The following is a 14,575-nucleotide window of genomic DNA, read 5'->3' as shown; positions in this document are numbered from 1 at the left end:
AGGGAGGGGGCATAGGGAGGTGCCTGGCCGACTTTTACCATGGGCGGATCTGGTCGGAACTCTGGTAATTTGTTGCCGCTTTCAAATGCTTCAATTACGACAAAGACGAAGACGATGACGAGGGCCTCAGACGCACAAGTCGCAAATCGGGGAAATTATATCTCGATCGACGTGGCGGCAGGTGTGACCTTGGTGGTGCGATTGCGCAACGCGCAACAGAAGTGGGAACCCACCTGTGTGGTGGGGCAGGGGCAAGGGCAGCGGGTGCCAGGCAATTACATCAACTAAAAGCGCCGCGCAGTGGCACACGACCCGCCACACAATGAGACGCAAGAAACGGCAAAACAAAAATACAAAAAAAGAGCCGCCAAAGCGGCAGAGAAGCTACCAGAAGAATCGCACAAAAAAAACCATAGAAGATATATCATAGTCAGCGAGAGGTCGAGGCATAGACTACACTTTGAATATATGTTTATATTATGGGTCTATTTCTTGCACTTTTATTGGCACATTAATCCCAAGAAATTCTTTCTTAGTAATATAAGATAAGTTGAAGGTTTTGCTGATCGCCATTTTAGGAGATGTCAAAATTGACACTGAAATACTTAGGGAAACCAAACTGCTGCTGATATGTTGGTTCCGTTTTCGAAAGTACCTTCACTCAGCATTAGGGTATGGATCTGTGCAATGCATATGTGTGCATGGTAGACGAGGTCTGAGGGCTATGTATAGGAATGCTCTGGGGGTCTAGGTATACATGCGCCGGCCAAAGAAGTTATTGAGCTTCACTTGTTCTGTTACAATGGAGAGTGCCATATGAAAGATTATTTGCGGAGTTGAAGATGGTATATTGTAGTGTCTCATGGGAACTATTATAGAATCCATACTCGTATGCGGATCAATGTACTCTGATGTACAATGATGGATTGATTATCTGATATTTGGGATAATCTTTTTATATTTTTTACATCGTTAACTTCCTTCCGATAGAGACGTAATAACAGACGGATCCCGCTCCGTGCCGCAGACTGTACATTGTATTGCGAAATCGAAAACAAATCTCTTTTCAAATTTTCGCAGCTGAAATAAGACCAGCAATTACAACCGGTGAGAAGAGTGGAGTGCGGAAAGAGAAGATTGGATTATGCAGAGAGAAGCGTGGATTGTGGAGATAAGAGAGTGGCGTTTGCGGCACAGGTAGTACAAGTAACTGTAAATTAAATGCAATTTACGCATACACCGAGTTGCCTTGCCGGCAAAGGGTTGACAGCTGTGGAAGAGGGAGGAGGCAAAAGAGCCGCTCACAGGGAACTTGGGAAAACACACACGTTGCCCGTGCATGGCGGGTGTGCAGTGTGGGTAGAGGGGAGTGCCAAAGGGCAACCCGTGACATGTGATATTAAAAAGTGTCACTTGAACTTGAGTGGCGCTGTCTGGTCTCTGCCAATCCGCACAGTGGGACCAATGACTGATAGTATTACTTAAAACTAGCACTTCATTGCAATACAGCAAGCTCTCATTATGACTGCTGCTCAAATCAAATTCATTGCCTGTCCCGGCCCACTGTGCGTGCGTCGAGAGTGAGAGTGAATGTGTCCCACCGCTCCGCCCTCCCTCTGACAGCAGCTGACACAAAGCAGAGCTGGCGCAGAAGAAACCGAAGCCGAATTCAAAAACGAAACCGAAAACATTCGTTTGCTTCTGCGTATGCAAAGCACCGGCAGGCAGTGGCAGAAAGTGCGAATGAGAGGAGAGAAGAAGAAACTGTTTTCGCATCGCTGCGCGTCTGCGCAGTTGGCGTCGCAGTTGGCGCTGAGCCGCTGTCCAAGTTGGAGTCGTGGCTGTGGCTGTGGCTGTGACTGTTGCTGCGACTGAGGCTTTGTCGGCGGCCAAGGCAGAGCGCGTATAAAAGGGTTGGCCGTCGCAGAGGTCGTCAACATTGCGCTGGCTACTGCGGCGCGCGCCACTTGTGGAATACGCGGGAAAAAGACAGAGAGTTCCAAGATCCAAGGATAACAGTTAGACTTTTTTTTACTGTTTGTTTTTTTTTGCTGTTGTTTGAATTGTGCCCGTGTAAAAATGCAGTTTAGAAGCATCCCGTTAGCTGCGGCTTTACTCAGCTGCTGCTGCTGCGCTCTGCTCGTCAATGCCGCAGACCCCACCGATGCAGTCGCTAAGCAGTCCACCGCACAATCCGTCACGCCCCTGAAATTGAAGCGGGACGCCGGCCTGAGCTTTGGAAGCGGCCTCTACCACGGCCCGTCGCACAAGTACCTGCCTCCCGGACCCTCACACTATTCATCGTACGCACTGCACGGAAATGGACTGTCCTCCAGCAGCGGCTACGACTTTGGGCACGCAGATACCACGCTGGAGAGCTACGGGGGACACCACTATGGAGGACACTCCTCCCACTCCAGGCCCCACTACATCAGCGGCAGCAGCAGCAGCAGCAGCAGCGGTGGCATCGGCGGTGGACACCACCATCAGGGTCCCAAGGTGGAGACGTACATTGTGCAGACAAGTGGTGGATCCAGCTCAGGGCATGGCCACAGTTACCACGGACACGGTTCAAGTCACGGACCCATTCATGGACATGGACATGGTCAAGGCTACGGATACAGTCATGGATACGGCCAGGGACAGGGACACGGATCTGGATCTAGCTCTGGCTCTGGCCTCGGCTACAAGTACTCCTCACATGGATCCACAGGTGGAGGCGGCGGAGGAAGCTACCTGAATCTCCTAGGAGGCCACAAGCCCAGCAGCACCTACCTGGTGGCTGGTCCAGAGTACTCGCACAGCATTCATCACGGAGGATCAGCAGGAGCTGGAGCGCGTCCCAGCTATGCCATCTCCTCCCCGCACTCCTCGGCTGGCCACGGTTTCAGTCACGGATTCGGCCATGGGCTGAGTCACGGACCCAACCACGGGTATGCCCTCGAGCACGGCTCCAGTCACGGACACGCAATAGAGCACGCCTTGGAGCAAGGACTGAGCCACGCCCTGAGTCTTGGCCATGGAGGAGCACAGCTGGGAGGCTATGCCCATCTCGCCCCAGCATCCCATCCCTCACTGGAGCATCATCTGGGCGGAGAGGAGACATCCGGCTACAGCTACGAGGCGCCCAGCATTGGCTTCGGCAAATCCCAGCCACTGAGCAGCTACGGAGTTCCGCTGCTGCCCGGCTATGAGCATCAGCAGCATCCACAGCATCCGCTGCCCGATCAAGTGCAGGTCCAGGTGCTGGAGGAGCAGGAGCACAAGGCAGAGCAGGCTGCGGAGGAGCACCAGACGCCCGTTTATGCATTGGGACACAAGGGTCTGGGCCACTTTAGCTACACGGCCAGCAAGCCCCAGGCCCTGCACACCGATGTCCTCTCTAGCAGCGGTGGCCACCATCATTCCAATGATATTTCCCTGAACGAACTTTCCAAGGCGCCCTTCAAGCCCAGCGCCTTCCTGGGGGCCAAGCACGAGCCCAGCTCCGGCCCCGGCTCCGGCCCTGGCTCTGGCTCTGGCTATGACTATGCCACGCCCAGCAATCAATATCTGCAGCCCCCGACATCGTCGGGATACGACTATCAGGCACAACCGCAACAGGTGCTCTACGGGGCGCCGGGCCACTCAGGTGACTCGGCCACGCCCATTTTCGAGCCAGAGGCCACCTACCTGCCGCCCGTGCCCACCCACGGATATCATTAAATTATTTAACTATTTTTAAGAGCTTAAAGCGCAACAATCTATTTTTATTTTTTTTATATCAAAATAATAAAAAAACGAAATGGAAAACGTAAATGCTGCCACGCCTTCCACTCTCTCTCTCTCTCTCTCTCTCTCGCTTGGATTTTGGATGTTAAGTGCCCTTTCTGGAGGGCAACTGGAAAGCTGGACAGATTCCAGATGCTTAAAATGCAGGGCACATCCAATGGTTCACGATTTCTCGTGGCTCGATTTCTGATTACGGATTTCGCTTGCTGGAAATTTTGTGAATTGTGATTTGAATTGATGCGAGAAACTATATCAAAGAAACAAAATATAGCAATAAAAAACTATGGAGAGAAAGGTGTAGTGGTGTTTGGTGGGAGTGGTGTGCAGGGCCAGAGCTCTCTGGAACGTCACTGGCATGGCCAATTAGCCTGGGAAGGCAATTGATTGCGGAACTGCTTCTGCTGCTGGTGCATTTAACAGTCAGCAGAAGAGAAATGAAGCGGTTAACATCTCTGTGGATACCTATAAAATGTTTCACATTGCTCGTAGGATTCGCCCATACAATCCACAAAGATCAAACGTTAATCGGCACAAGACGATCAACAGAAACGATATCCTTTCAGCAGATTCAGAAAGCAATAATTAGGAGGAAAGTTGTCTATGAAAGTTGTAGCTCCAAAGACTGGCCTACTCTATATTCCAGATGCTATATCCGCACCCCACTCGTAGTCTCTGAATTTGAATTCATTAATCAGTATGCCAGAGCGTGCTCTCAGAGAACATTCATGGGTCCAAAGACTAGCCAACAGCAAATCTTTCCCCAGCTATTTCTTATTCGACTGAAATGCCCGTTCCGCTGGTTGTCTCTGTTCATGATGGATGGTCAAAACGCACTTAATCATCCTCTCTCTCTTGGCACCAATCTCAATCTCTGTTGCATAATACGGCCAACCAGTTGGGGCATTTGATCCTTATGGCATTATCGCTGACCCAGTTCAGAGTCGGACTCGGAGTTGGATTTCGAAAAGTGAAAGGATGACAGCTGGAATGATGGGCAGTAGGCCCCCACTGCGCTGCTCTTGAGATGAACTTGAGGCCATGATTCTGTGTGTCTGGCTTATTCTGCTCTTGGCATGGGATGGGCGGGGGGGTTCTCCCACGTTCATTAGCATAATTGAGCCGCCACATCCGGACAGATCCGGAAGCGGCCAGAATTCGCTCGCCGAGACGTGACTAAGACTGTAACTGTGACTCAAAACCAAATGCTCAAGATCTCATAGAGATTTCATCAGGGTCAAAGCTGCGTGAAGTTACGCAACTCTGAACTCTAGCCCTCTGCCCCCTCTTTCGCTCTTCGTATCTCCCTTTTGTAATTCTCTATTTTCTTTCATTGGAATCTTTATTTTTTTCTGTGTCGACAAGTTCATTCAGGCACAAAACAAAAGAAAGGTAAAAGAGCAGGGCAGGGAGATATCTGCCACAATAAATTAGATAAGTTTTTGAAGGCCCCCTCCCTACCGCAGCAGGGGGTCGCAGTGACAGGTGCATAGAGGGATGGAGCGTGCTTTATGGCTCTGCTCATTAGCTATCGATAACTGATCGATAGCTCCATCGATCAATGTGGATTGCCTGCTGATTGCTGCTGGCCAAATTATGTGCGAAATTTGGACAAAAGTTCACCAGAGTTGAACCGCAAGAGGTAGGGGGTCTCATAAATTAGCTGGAAAATAAAGTAGATAGGTTTGCCGACGGTTTTATATTATAATAGAACTTGTAATACCCTTGAATGGAATTTAAAGTCATGTATTAGAGTACATTAAAAACCGTCTTAAATGGTTGAATTCATCAGAATTCTGGCATTACAAGACCCTTTTAGAAGTCTTACCAAACTCAAGAGTCTGTGAATAAAATTAAACAGAATTTATGTGACAAGAAAATTGTGTAACTTTATAATACTTACACCATCATGATACGACAGACACGAATGCATTATCATAATACCCTCGGAAAAAGTGTATTAAAAGGTGTTAAATATTACCATTTCATCGTTATTGTTGTACCACCGTGCTGTGGATTTTATTATCGCTTTTGTTATTTATGACTTTTACGCCTGATTTTTGTTAATTTTTACAGACACTCCACTCGACACACACACGAAAGGGGAGGGGTTCGGGATCCGGCACAAATAAAATGAAATACCTGTGAGGTTGTGGCAGGTTGAGGTTTCTTCGGTAACGTTATTAAAGTGCAGCAGCAGCAGTGGACGACAACGAACATTCACTTTTCATTTCATGTCGTTCATGTTGTTATTTCGAATGTGGTTGTTGTTGAATCATTTCTTTCTTTTTCTTTTTCTCTTTCTCAGCCATTTCTTCTGCTGGGCAAGTACCACAGCGGAGGCTAGAGATAACCAGTGGAGTCGGTCAAAAATAAAGATTATCCTCCATTTACTCCAGACAGAACATTGAACTTTCCATCAGGGAAATCATCTACAATACTTTATGATTTCCAAAATAAAATCGTTTAACAATTCAATCAAAAACGTGTGTACATTAAATATTGATTTATTGATTTTATTACTAACTTTTATCCGTAATGAGCTCGAATATTATCTTTTGCATTGTGTCAAAAGCGTTTAAAACCCTAAGTATGCTACAGATTTATATTAAGATTTATTTATGTATTATCTTGTATTAAAATAGCAGAATACTTTCGGTCGCGAGAAGTAAGCCTTATCTACTTTTCGTAAATTAATATGTAAATTAAAGTGTATAATAATTTCGCGCTCTCCCAATAAACTACTCTGAATCAGATATCCGAATAAGCGTAAGAATGGATCATTACTATAGCCAGAATGACGGAACCTTCACCCCGAACTGAAGCTGCATATGAAGGAGCAATAAAACTTTTCAACAAAATGATTCTAGACAATGACATTGATGCCATTGAGAATACTCGAGTGTCTAGAAAATGCGCATGCAAAAGCAGAATAGGGGGAGATAACTAAAAGGAATAGGGGAAATGTCTTGAGTGACTTCTCTTCTTTCTTCCCGCTTTACACTCCGTAACGGCTCTTGGCTGGCGTGCCCATGAGATTCTCTCTTTCTTTTCTTTCTTAGCTGCCCCTGCTCACTTGGGCAATTTTGATTTTAATTTTAAAAGCGGATAAAAGTCGGTTAAAATAGAAGTTTATGCATAACGCCGATTATTTTTTCGTTATGCCACTTCTGGTACGGAGCTCTTCTAGTTCGCTCTCTTTCCACTCAGCCAAAAAAAAACTTGCTAACTGGCTAAAGTTAACCCTTTGTTATGCTTGAGCTTCCCCTTTTGCTGATCATACTTACACTTTTTAAAGAACACAAAAGATACATTTTCTCTCCACTCGCGACTGTGTGTTTGGCGGCGCACTTGCAAAAAAATACTTTGCCTCTGCTGAGATCAAACGTCGTAAAGGGAAGAGACCGAAGCTACGCCACCAAACAAGCGGGAACCCTCAGGAAATTCCTCCCTAACAATTAAGGCTGTTAAACAACCCCAATCCTGGAGCCCAGATCGCACCGCCTCTTGACCACTGGATGACCCCACCATGACCACTAGATGGCGTGGCCAAGCTTTCCTGCTGATCCGAGCGCTACAACATAAATATGTATGTACATACATACATATGTATGTTTGGGGGCCTATCTCCCCCTGTTTAAACTGTTTACATATGCATCCTCTTCGACGCACAAAGCTACCATCCCCCTCCTACACACTAATTTCCGAAGCGGCTTTTGCGCTGACGCTGTAGAAAAGTGAACGCACCCACACAGCAGGCAAAACTTAACATGGTATTGGTGACAATCACTGTTAGACAATTGAACTGCGCTGCCGCTCGGCAGTAGAACATTTTCCTTTGCACGGCGCATAGGCCGCTGCCGGGTTTTGCACTGCGTTGCTGTTTGATGCAACTTGATCATCAGGTGGGAGAGTAAATAAACGGCTTGAGCATATGATAGGGTCCGATCTGGTATCAGTGATAACTCAAGCGCCAGTAGAATCAGAACAGCTAAGGAACAAACATATTTTCTGATCAGAAAAGTTTGTCAAGACTCTCTCCCTTTATTCATGTGCCAAATTGAGACTTATTTTATTTTGTTGCTAGTTTAAGCACTTGCTAAGCCGAAATATTATTTGAATAAGCAAGGAAAATCGTGAGACTTCGTCATGGAGGTAGAGGCTGATCCCATGGACTTGGATTGCATGGACATGGTGTTGTCCACTGACGTGGACTTGAATGACATTATGCTTTATGAAATGGAGGTAACGAGATTTGAAGCAGAATTTAATAACATTATCGTCCATGATGTGGTGGAAAATACGTCTTTGAGCTCGGACTTGGAGGAGGCCTTAAAGCAAACTCAAAATATCTCGTCGTTGGATGATCTCAATGGTTTGGACTTGGAGGAGGCCTTAAAGCTAATTCCGAATATCTCGCCGTTGGATGATCAGAATGGTTTGCACTTGGAGGCGGCCTTAAAGCTTATTGCGAATCTCTTGCCGTTGGATGATCTCAATGGTTTGGACTTGGAGGAGGCTTTAAAGCATATTCCGAATATATCGCCGTTGGATGATCAGAATGTCTTAGACTTGGAGGAGGCCTTAAGGCAAATTGCGAATATCTCGCCCTTGGATTATCAGAATGGCTTAGACTTGGAGGAGGCCTTAAAGCAAACTCCGAATATCTCGTCGTTGGATGATCAGCAAGGTTTGCACATTTTTCAGTTCATTAAATGCCCACTTTGCGATTGTTTACAATTTTAGACAATTACATTATGGATTTTGATTTGGAGAAATTTACCTCTGGCTCAGGCTTGGAGGAGGAAACTACCAGCGTGGACATCAAGAACAATTCGAATGGCTCGCTCTTGGAGAAGGAAACAACCAGCGTGGACTTGAAGCAAAAATCGAAGAGCATCGACTTTGAGGAGACAACCACCAGCTCGGACTTCAAGAAAGTGTCGCAAATCTCGCCCTTGGAGGGGGAAACTACCAGCGCCGATTTGAAGCATAAATCAAAAAGCTCGCCTTTGGAGGGGAACACCGCGAGTGCGGACGGGAAGAAATCATCGAATATCATCGCGCTCTTGGGGGATGAGGAAGGTTCGGCATGTTGATTTAATTTATTATTATTATCATATTATTTATTTCCCAATCTATAATATTGTTTACCATTTCAGAGAAGGAAGAGCTGTGTAAACATAACATGAGCCCAGCGGCTTGTATCAAAGTGAATGTGAAATTCGAGGTTTTCCACATGACCCACGATGAAAAATTGGAGTCCATTCGCGAGGGCTATGCCATGCTGATACTTATTTCGAACCTGACGCCCCAGTGGATAAAAGACGAAATCGAGAACACCGCCTCGGAGGCAGAGACTGAGATTCTGTACTGCAATGCTCCATATATTGAGTACTGTGACCAATACGGCGAGCTATTTCGTAGAACCACTATGATTATAACACTGCCAGAAATTGCGGAAGAGCTCAACGCATTGGCCCATCAATTGGTGGCTGGTGTGCCTTTCACGCTTTATGGTACTTGGTTCTAGGCCACACACCCAAAAACAATTACAAACAAAAACTGCTACTGCTAAAACACTACTACCCCGGACCCCATATGTGATGCCACAGGCTGCTGTTATCTCGTTTTGCTGTTCATTCAAACATCTCACATAATCAGACACACTGGCGCTGCTGGCAATCTTATAAACATTAATAAATAATCAAAAGCGTGGGACCCAATCCATACCATTCAGTTATTCAATCATGGTTGGCAAGCACACAATCGATGATTTAATATAATTTACGTGAGTGCTTCGTACAGTGAAGAATGTTTTTCTTTCTGGAACTGCATCGGTGGATGGGTTCATTTACTCCATCATGAACCATCCCTCCCTGGAGCAAGGCTTGATGCTGGAATCACTTCTGTAGGGATACTAAATTGCCTTTTCTAATCCAAGTCCAAACAATATATATATTACAATTTGGGTAAGAGAAATGCTTTCTAATCGAATTGACAAAAAAGTGCCAAGAGTATGGGACTCAGCGATGCAACAAGTGGCAAATTGAAGAAGCTTTCATACCCATTTGGAATGTGATTTCATTCAGTAAGAACTGGCAAGTCCTTGTATTTGAGCATTAGATTTACATATTTCGATAATAATACTACGAGTGTTACATGCATTGCGTATTATTCTAGTTACGTACTTTTCACTTTTTCTCTTAAAATTCATTTAAAATGTTCTTAAATTAAAGCTCGATCTTAAGAGTCTACTTGACTAACGTTAATTAAACAAAACGAATGACCAGAAAGGGTACGTTATATGGATGGTAGCCGTGTGAATACTCTTATATCTCGGATATGTCGACTATGCAGGATGCAAGCGTACGATTAATTGCAATTCAATTGAACTGAACTGCTCCACCAATCTCCTTGCGGGTGAACTGGTTGAGCATGTCGCTAAAGTGGGGCTTTTGCCGCTGGATCACCTCGTTGGGGTGGTTCTTGAACTGAATGTGCTGCAGCAGATGCGCTTTTCTCGAGAAGCCTGTGCCGCACACAGTGCAGATGTAGGGCTTGCGCGTGCTGTGGACAAAGAGGTGAGAGTTTCGGTTTTCTAGCCGGCAGAACTGTTTGCCACATATGTGACAGCTGTAGGCTTTGTTACAGCCATGGACCAGCATGTGCTTCTTGAGGTAGGTTTGGTGCGAGAAGCTGGCGCCGCACTGCTCGCAGGCTAGATCGAACAGCTTCAGGTGCACCGTCTTGAGGTGCTGCTGGAGCAGACGTCGGCGGGTGAATCGGCGATCGGGGCACTTGGGGCACTGGTGCAGGGCCTCCTTGAGGTGCTTCGTTCGAATATGGACACTAAGGTTGCTGTTCTGAGCGAAACGGGCCCCGCAATCGGAGCACTTGTACGGCCGGTCGCCCGTGTGGGTGCGCATATGCTCGTCGAGCCAGCGGCGGCGTTTGAACTCCTTGCCACACTCATTGCACGTGAAGATGGACGCTGGCGGTCGGTTGTCCCTGCGCGTTCGGGGATGCATGCGCCGGTGGGCGATGAGCTTCTCGTGGCTGACGAAGCGCAGGGGGCAGCGTGTGCAGGCCCAGGGCACGCGAAACGCTGCATGGCATGGACCTGGTCTACACTCTCCGGGCTCTAATTCCTCCTCTTCCGCCTCCTGCTGTATTATCCAGTCTCCAGGGTCATCTTCTGCTTCGTCCTGATCCACCATCATTGCTGCCAGCTCCTCTTCGGGTTCTTCTACTATTATCGAGTTGACCCACTCTTCGTCGGACTCTTCGGACTCCTCGCACTCTTCGATAAGTGAATCCCAGTCGATGTCGGCCTCCTCCAGCGTTTGAATCGCCATTTCTTTTTTCCGGGGCTCCAACAAGTAAAAATTTAGTTTTTTTTCGCGTCGCCATAAGCGTTGCCACATGCGATTTGAGCCAATGCACTAACGCCTCGGGAGGAAGGGCTGCCAGATGGCGCGAACAGACTGAAACGCACTAGCGCTTTTCTCAAAAGTGCGCAAAAACGACAGAAAGCGTTACTTTGCTTCTATTTAAATGAGTTCTTGTGCCCAAAAGACGTTATCTGTTTTGTATTTTAATCAATTGTTATGCAATTTATTCATACGCTATGTAAATATAATTTGTTCACAACTGTTATATAATTACTTTCATTTGTTTGTATTTTTATCTTTTTTTTATTTTAAAGCGGCTGCTTTCAACAATTGTTTGGTTTTGTTTTTTTCGATTCGTATTCAATAATTCAATCAATCAATCATTTACTGTATAATTCACACATTTTGGTTTCTTCTTAGATGATTCGAGAGCGTGTGGCTTGTATTTATTCATATGTGTGAGCGTGTGTTTGTGTATAATTGTAATTCCGTTAACTACAACTACAGAGACGCCTCTAAAACACACACACGATGCACGATCTACATATCCATTCGTGTCTTCTGTATCGTATCATCGAGGTCTTTTTCCTTTTTTAGCTTTTAGAAATGTTAACAAATTTACAGACTTATATTTGGATTACCGTAATCATGTATATATTATTTATATATGTATAGATGCATTATATAATATGCACTGAAATGTTTCAACAGGATCTGTTGGTGTGCTCTTTGCGTCACAAATCGCTCTGTATAGTGGTGGAGGGGGAGGAATGATTGACGGATGGGGCGTGATAATGACAATTCAACTTTTCCTTTTCTGTGTTGTGTGTGTGTGTGCGTGTGTGTGTAAAAACCGATTTCTCTAAAATTTGTCTTACTTTCTCTTTTACTTTATATACGATTTTGAGGCTATGCTATCCTTATCCTCCACATCATTGCATTATCGTCTATTTAGATTCTCCCCTCCGTCCATTAAAGTAAGAAAAAAAGTGCACTAGTTTCCCGTTTTGGTATGGCTTTAACATCGTCAAAGCACCACCCTCCTCCTTCTTTTGTTTGTTTACACACTGCTTATACCATTATAATATTTCCATACCGCCTGTATATACCATCTGTGTCTATAATTGCATTTTATTTAGTTTATATTTGAGAATTAATCCCACTTTGTTGTGTGTTGCTTGTGTGTAGAATGTAGGTTTTTTAAATGCTACAAGTAAATGCCTGCCTGCTTGCAAATTATTTGGTATGTCCTTCCACTGTTCCTCCTTTTAAAAACTACTTTGGCCTTATCCGCTAGGAGTTTCTACACTACTCGTACACTACACTACACTACACTACACTACATACTGTTTGAAACATTTTGCAATGGAAAAATGAGCATCGAAAAATGCACACTACACGCACACACACACACACACACACACACGCATGGTTCGTATTAGGGTGGATCTGCAGAGCGAGAGAGAGAGATAGCGCTTAGGTGGTTTACATCGGAGAGGAAAGATATAACCGTTGGTTTGCTGGCTGGCTGGCTGACTGGAGATATAAGGAGATAGTAAGAGTGGATAACAGTTAAGCGCTCGCTCTCTCTGGCTTACATATGCATGTGTGTGGCTGTGTGCACTTTTTCCCCATCTTCACTTTGGCTCACCAATTCACTATATTTGTATGAATTTGTGTGTGTGTTTGTATATGTATTTGTGCGAGTGTGTTTATGCGTTTGTGTTTAAGTTTTGGAATTGCAATTTCTGTAAATTGTGTATATATTTTTGTTTTAATTATTCCATACATACAATACATATATTTTTCGTATATAAAAAAAGAGCATTTTGTTTTGTTTAGTTTAATGCCTAACAGGGATATTCCATTTCCATTTAATTAACGTTCTCTCTCTCTTTCCTATTCGTTTCATTTCATTCGATTCGTTCGTGCTCCTTCTCCCTATCCTTCTTCTCTTTGCGGCTTAAATGCAGTTATTGACCTGAACAATTGGTTTGTTTATCTTTTGTGTTGTGGTTTTTGTTGATTGATTAATTAGTTAATGCTTTCTCTCTCTATATCTTTATATATTACTATATGTGTGTGTGTGTATATACGTATAAATGTATCTGCATGTGAGTATTTCTCTGTGTATGAATTTATGTATATATTTCTATTCGTTTTTTTTTTATTATTTCATTTTGGAAATCTTGTTAAAATGGTTTAACATTTGCATCTTCTCTTGCTATTTCTGTCGTATTCGTTATGCTCGGTGTTTATTTATCAGAAGTAATGTAACTGTTATTGTTTTTGTTTTTCATTTTTTAAAATTTAAAACGTTTCCTATGTTTTTCCTTTGAGTTTTAATCAAGTGTTGAAATATTACTTTTATAATTTTATTTCGTGAAATGTTTTCGGTTTTTGACTTTCCTCATTTAAGGTATTTGTTTTGTTTTTCGCTTTTCCTTTCTTTTGGTGTTCGTTTGTTTTTGTTTCTGCATTTGGTTTTATGTTGTTTTTTGTTTTTGATTCTTTAGTTTGCTTTAGATTTCTGACGTCACAAAAATTTCTACGTACGTGTCGCTGTTGGTGTTGTTGTTGTTGGTGGTGGTGGTTCTCGCAACGGATTCTCAAATAATAAAATTACATAAAGTCCAAAAAACAAACCAAAAGTTAAAAGTTCTGTCGTCGCTAGGGAAGAAAGAGTCGGAAGGGAACAAGCGGTAGCTAAGAGCGAGTAGGGGGAAGGCTCGATCCTTTGAAATCCCATTTTCTTCGAGGGTTTCCCAATAGTTCGAGCCACGACTGTAATTGTCGTAGGGGGAAAGTACAGTGGCGGCTGAAAGCATTGGTAAGCTCTACATATCATTTTCATTAAAATTACATTTTAAAAGTTAGTACAGCGGGTCTTTTAGTCTTAAAATACCAGATTTTCTCCTAAATGTCAAGCCTTCCCTCCACTGCTCAAGCTCTAGGCGGTTTGTCAGGGGGGTCACTACAATATCCTCGTAAATAAATAATTTGGCTCTTACACACTAAGGACTCGCACTAAACATAGGCAAACATACTAAATATATCGTACATAAAAGGGAGGGGGGTGTTTAAAAAAAAAAAGTATACATATAAGTGGGCATATTACATACGAGTAGATGATTAATTATAGTACAGTTCGGTTAATTATAATTTTAATAATAATAATAACAATAGGCAACAACACAGAGCAGAGAACTGATGTCTGTATGTATGTGTTTGTGTGTGTTTGTGTTTCTCAGTTACAGTTTACAGCTACAGTGTTGCATCAATTGGGATGAGTCTGTGTGCATGGGTGTCTGTATTTTGTGGACGCCACTGTGTGCCTATCAGCTATCAGTTCCAATATGGATGCTGTCCATTGTGTCCCCTCAGTGTTCGGAGACACAGAGAGCGAATGAGAG

General features: G+C 44.3%; 3 protein-coding genes across 3 annotated transcripts; 2 read left to right on the top strand and 1 right to left on the bottom strand.

The window, feature by feature from the left end:
• The first annotated feature begins 1,932 nt into the window (after positions 1 to 1,932).
• LOC117590766 (hornerin) lies at positions 1,933 to 3,773 on the top strand. Its single transcript, XM_034283712.1, has one exon. The coding sequence runs from the start codon at positions 2,080 to 2,082 to the stop codon at positions 3,703 to 3,705; it is 1,626 nt and encodes a 541-aa protein (XP_034139603.1). The 5' UTR covers positions 1,933 to 2,079; the 3' UTR covers positions 3,706 to 3,773.
• Positions 3,774 to 8,521: 4,748 nt separating this feature from the next.
• LOC117590770 lies at positions 8,522 to 9,425 on the top strand. Its single transcript, XM_034283716.1, has 2 exons — positions 8,522 to 8,853; positions 8,931 to 9,425. The coding sequence occupies exons 1-2, from the start codon at positions 8,526 to 8,528 to the stop codon at positions 9,299 to 9,301; spliced, it is 699 nt and encodes a 232-aa protein (XP_034139607.1). The 5' UTR covers positions 8,522 to 8,525; the 3' UTR covers positions 9,302 to 9,425.
• Positions 9,426 to 9,834: 409 nt separating this feature from the next.
• LOC117590769 (gastrula zinc finger protein XlCGF28.1) lies at positions 9,835 to 11,206 on the bottom strand. Its single transcript, XM_034283715.1, has one exon. It carries the CDS (start codon positions 11,193 to 11,195, stop codon positions 10,155 to 10,157), a length of 1,041 nt encoding a protein of 346 aa, XP_034139606.1. The 5' UTR covers positions 11,196 to 11,206; the 3' UTR covers positions 9,835 to 10,154.
• Between the last annotated feature and the right edge of the window lie 3,369 nt (positions 11,207 to 14,575).

The sequence above is a fragment of the Drosophila guanche genome, unplaced genomic scaffold, assembly GCF_900245975.1.
Source record: "Drosophila guanche unplaced genomic scaffold, DGUA_6, whole genome shotgun sequence".
NCBI classification, from domain to species: Eukaryota; Metazoa; Arthropoda; class Insecta; order Diptera; family Drosophilidae; genus Drosophila; species Drosophila guanche.
The sequence above is the reverse complement of the archived record's forward strand: the minus strand, read 5'-3'. Positions and strand labels throughout refer to the sequence as shown.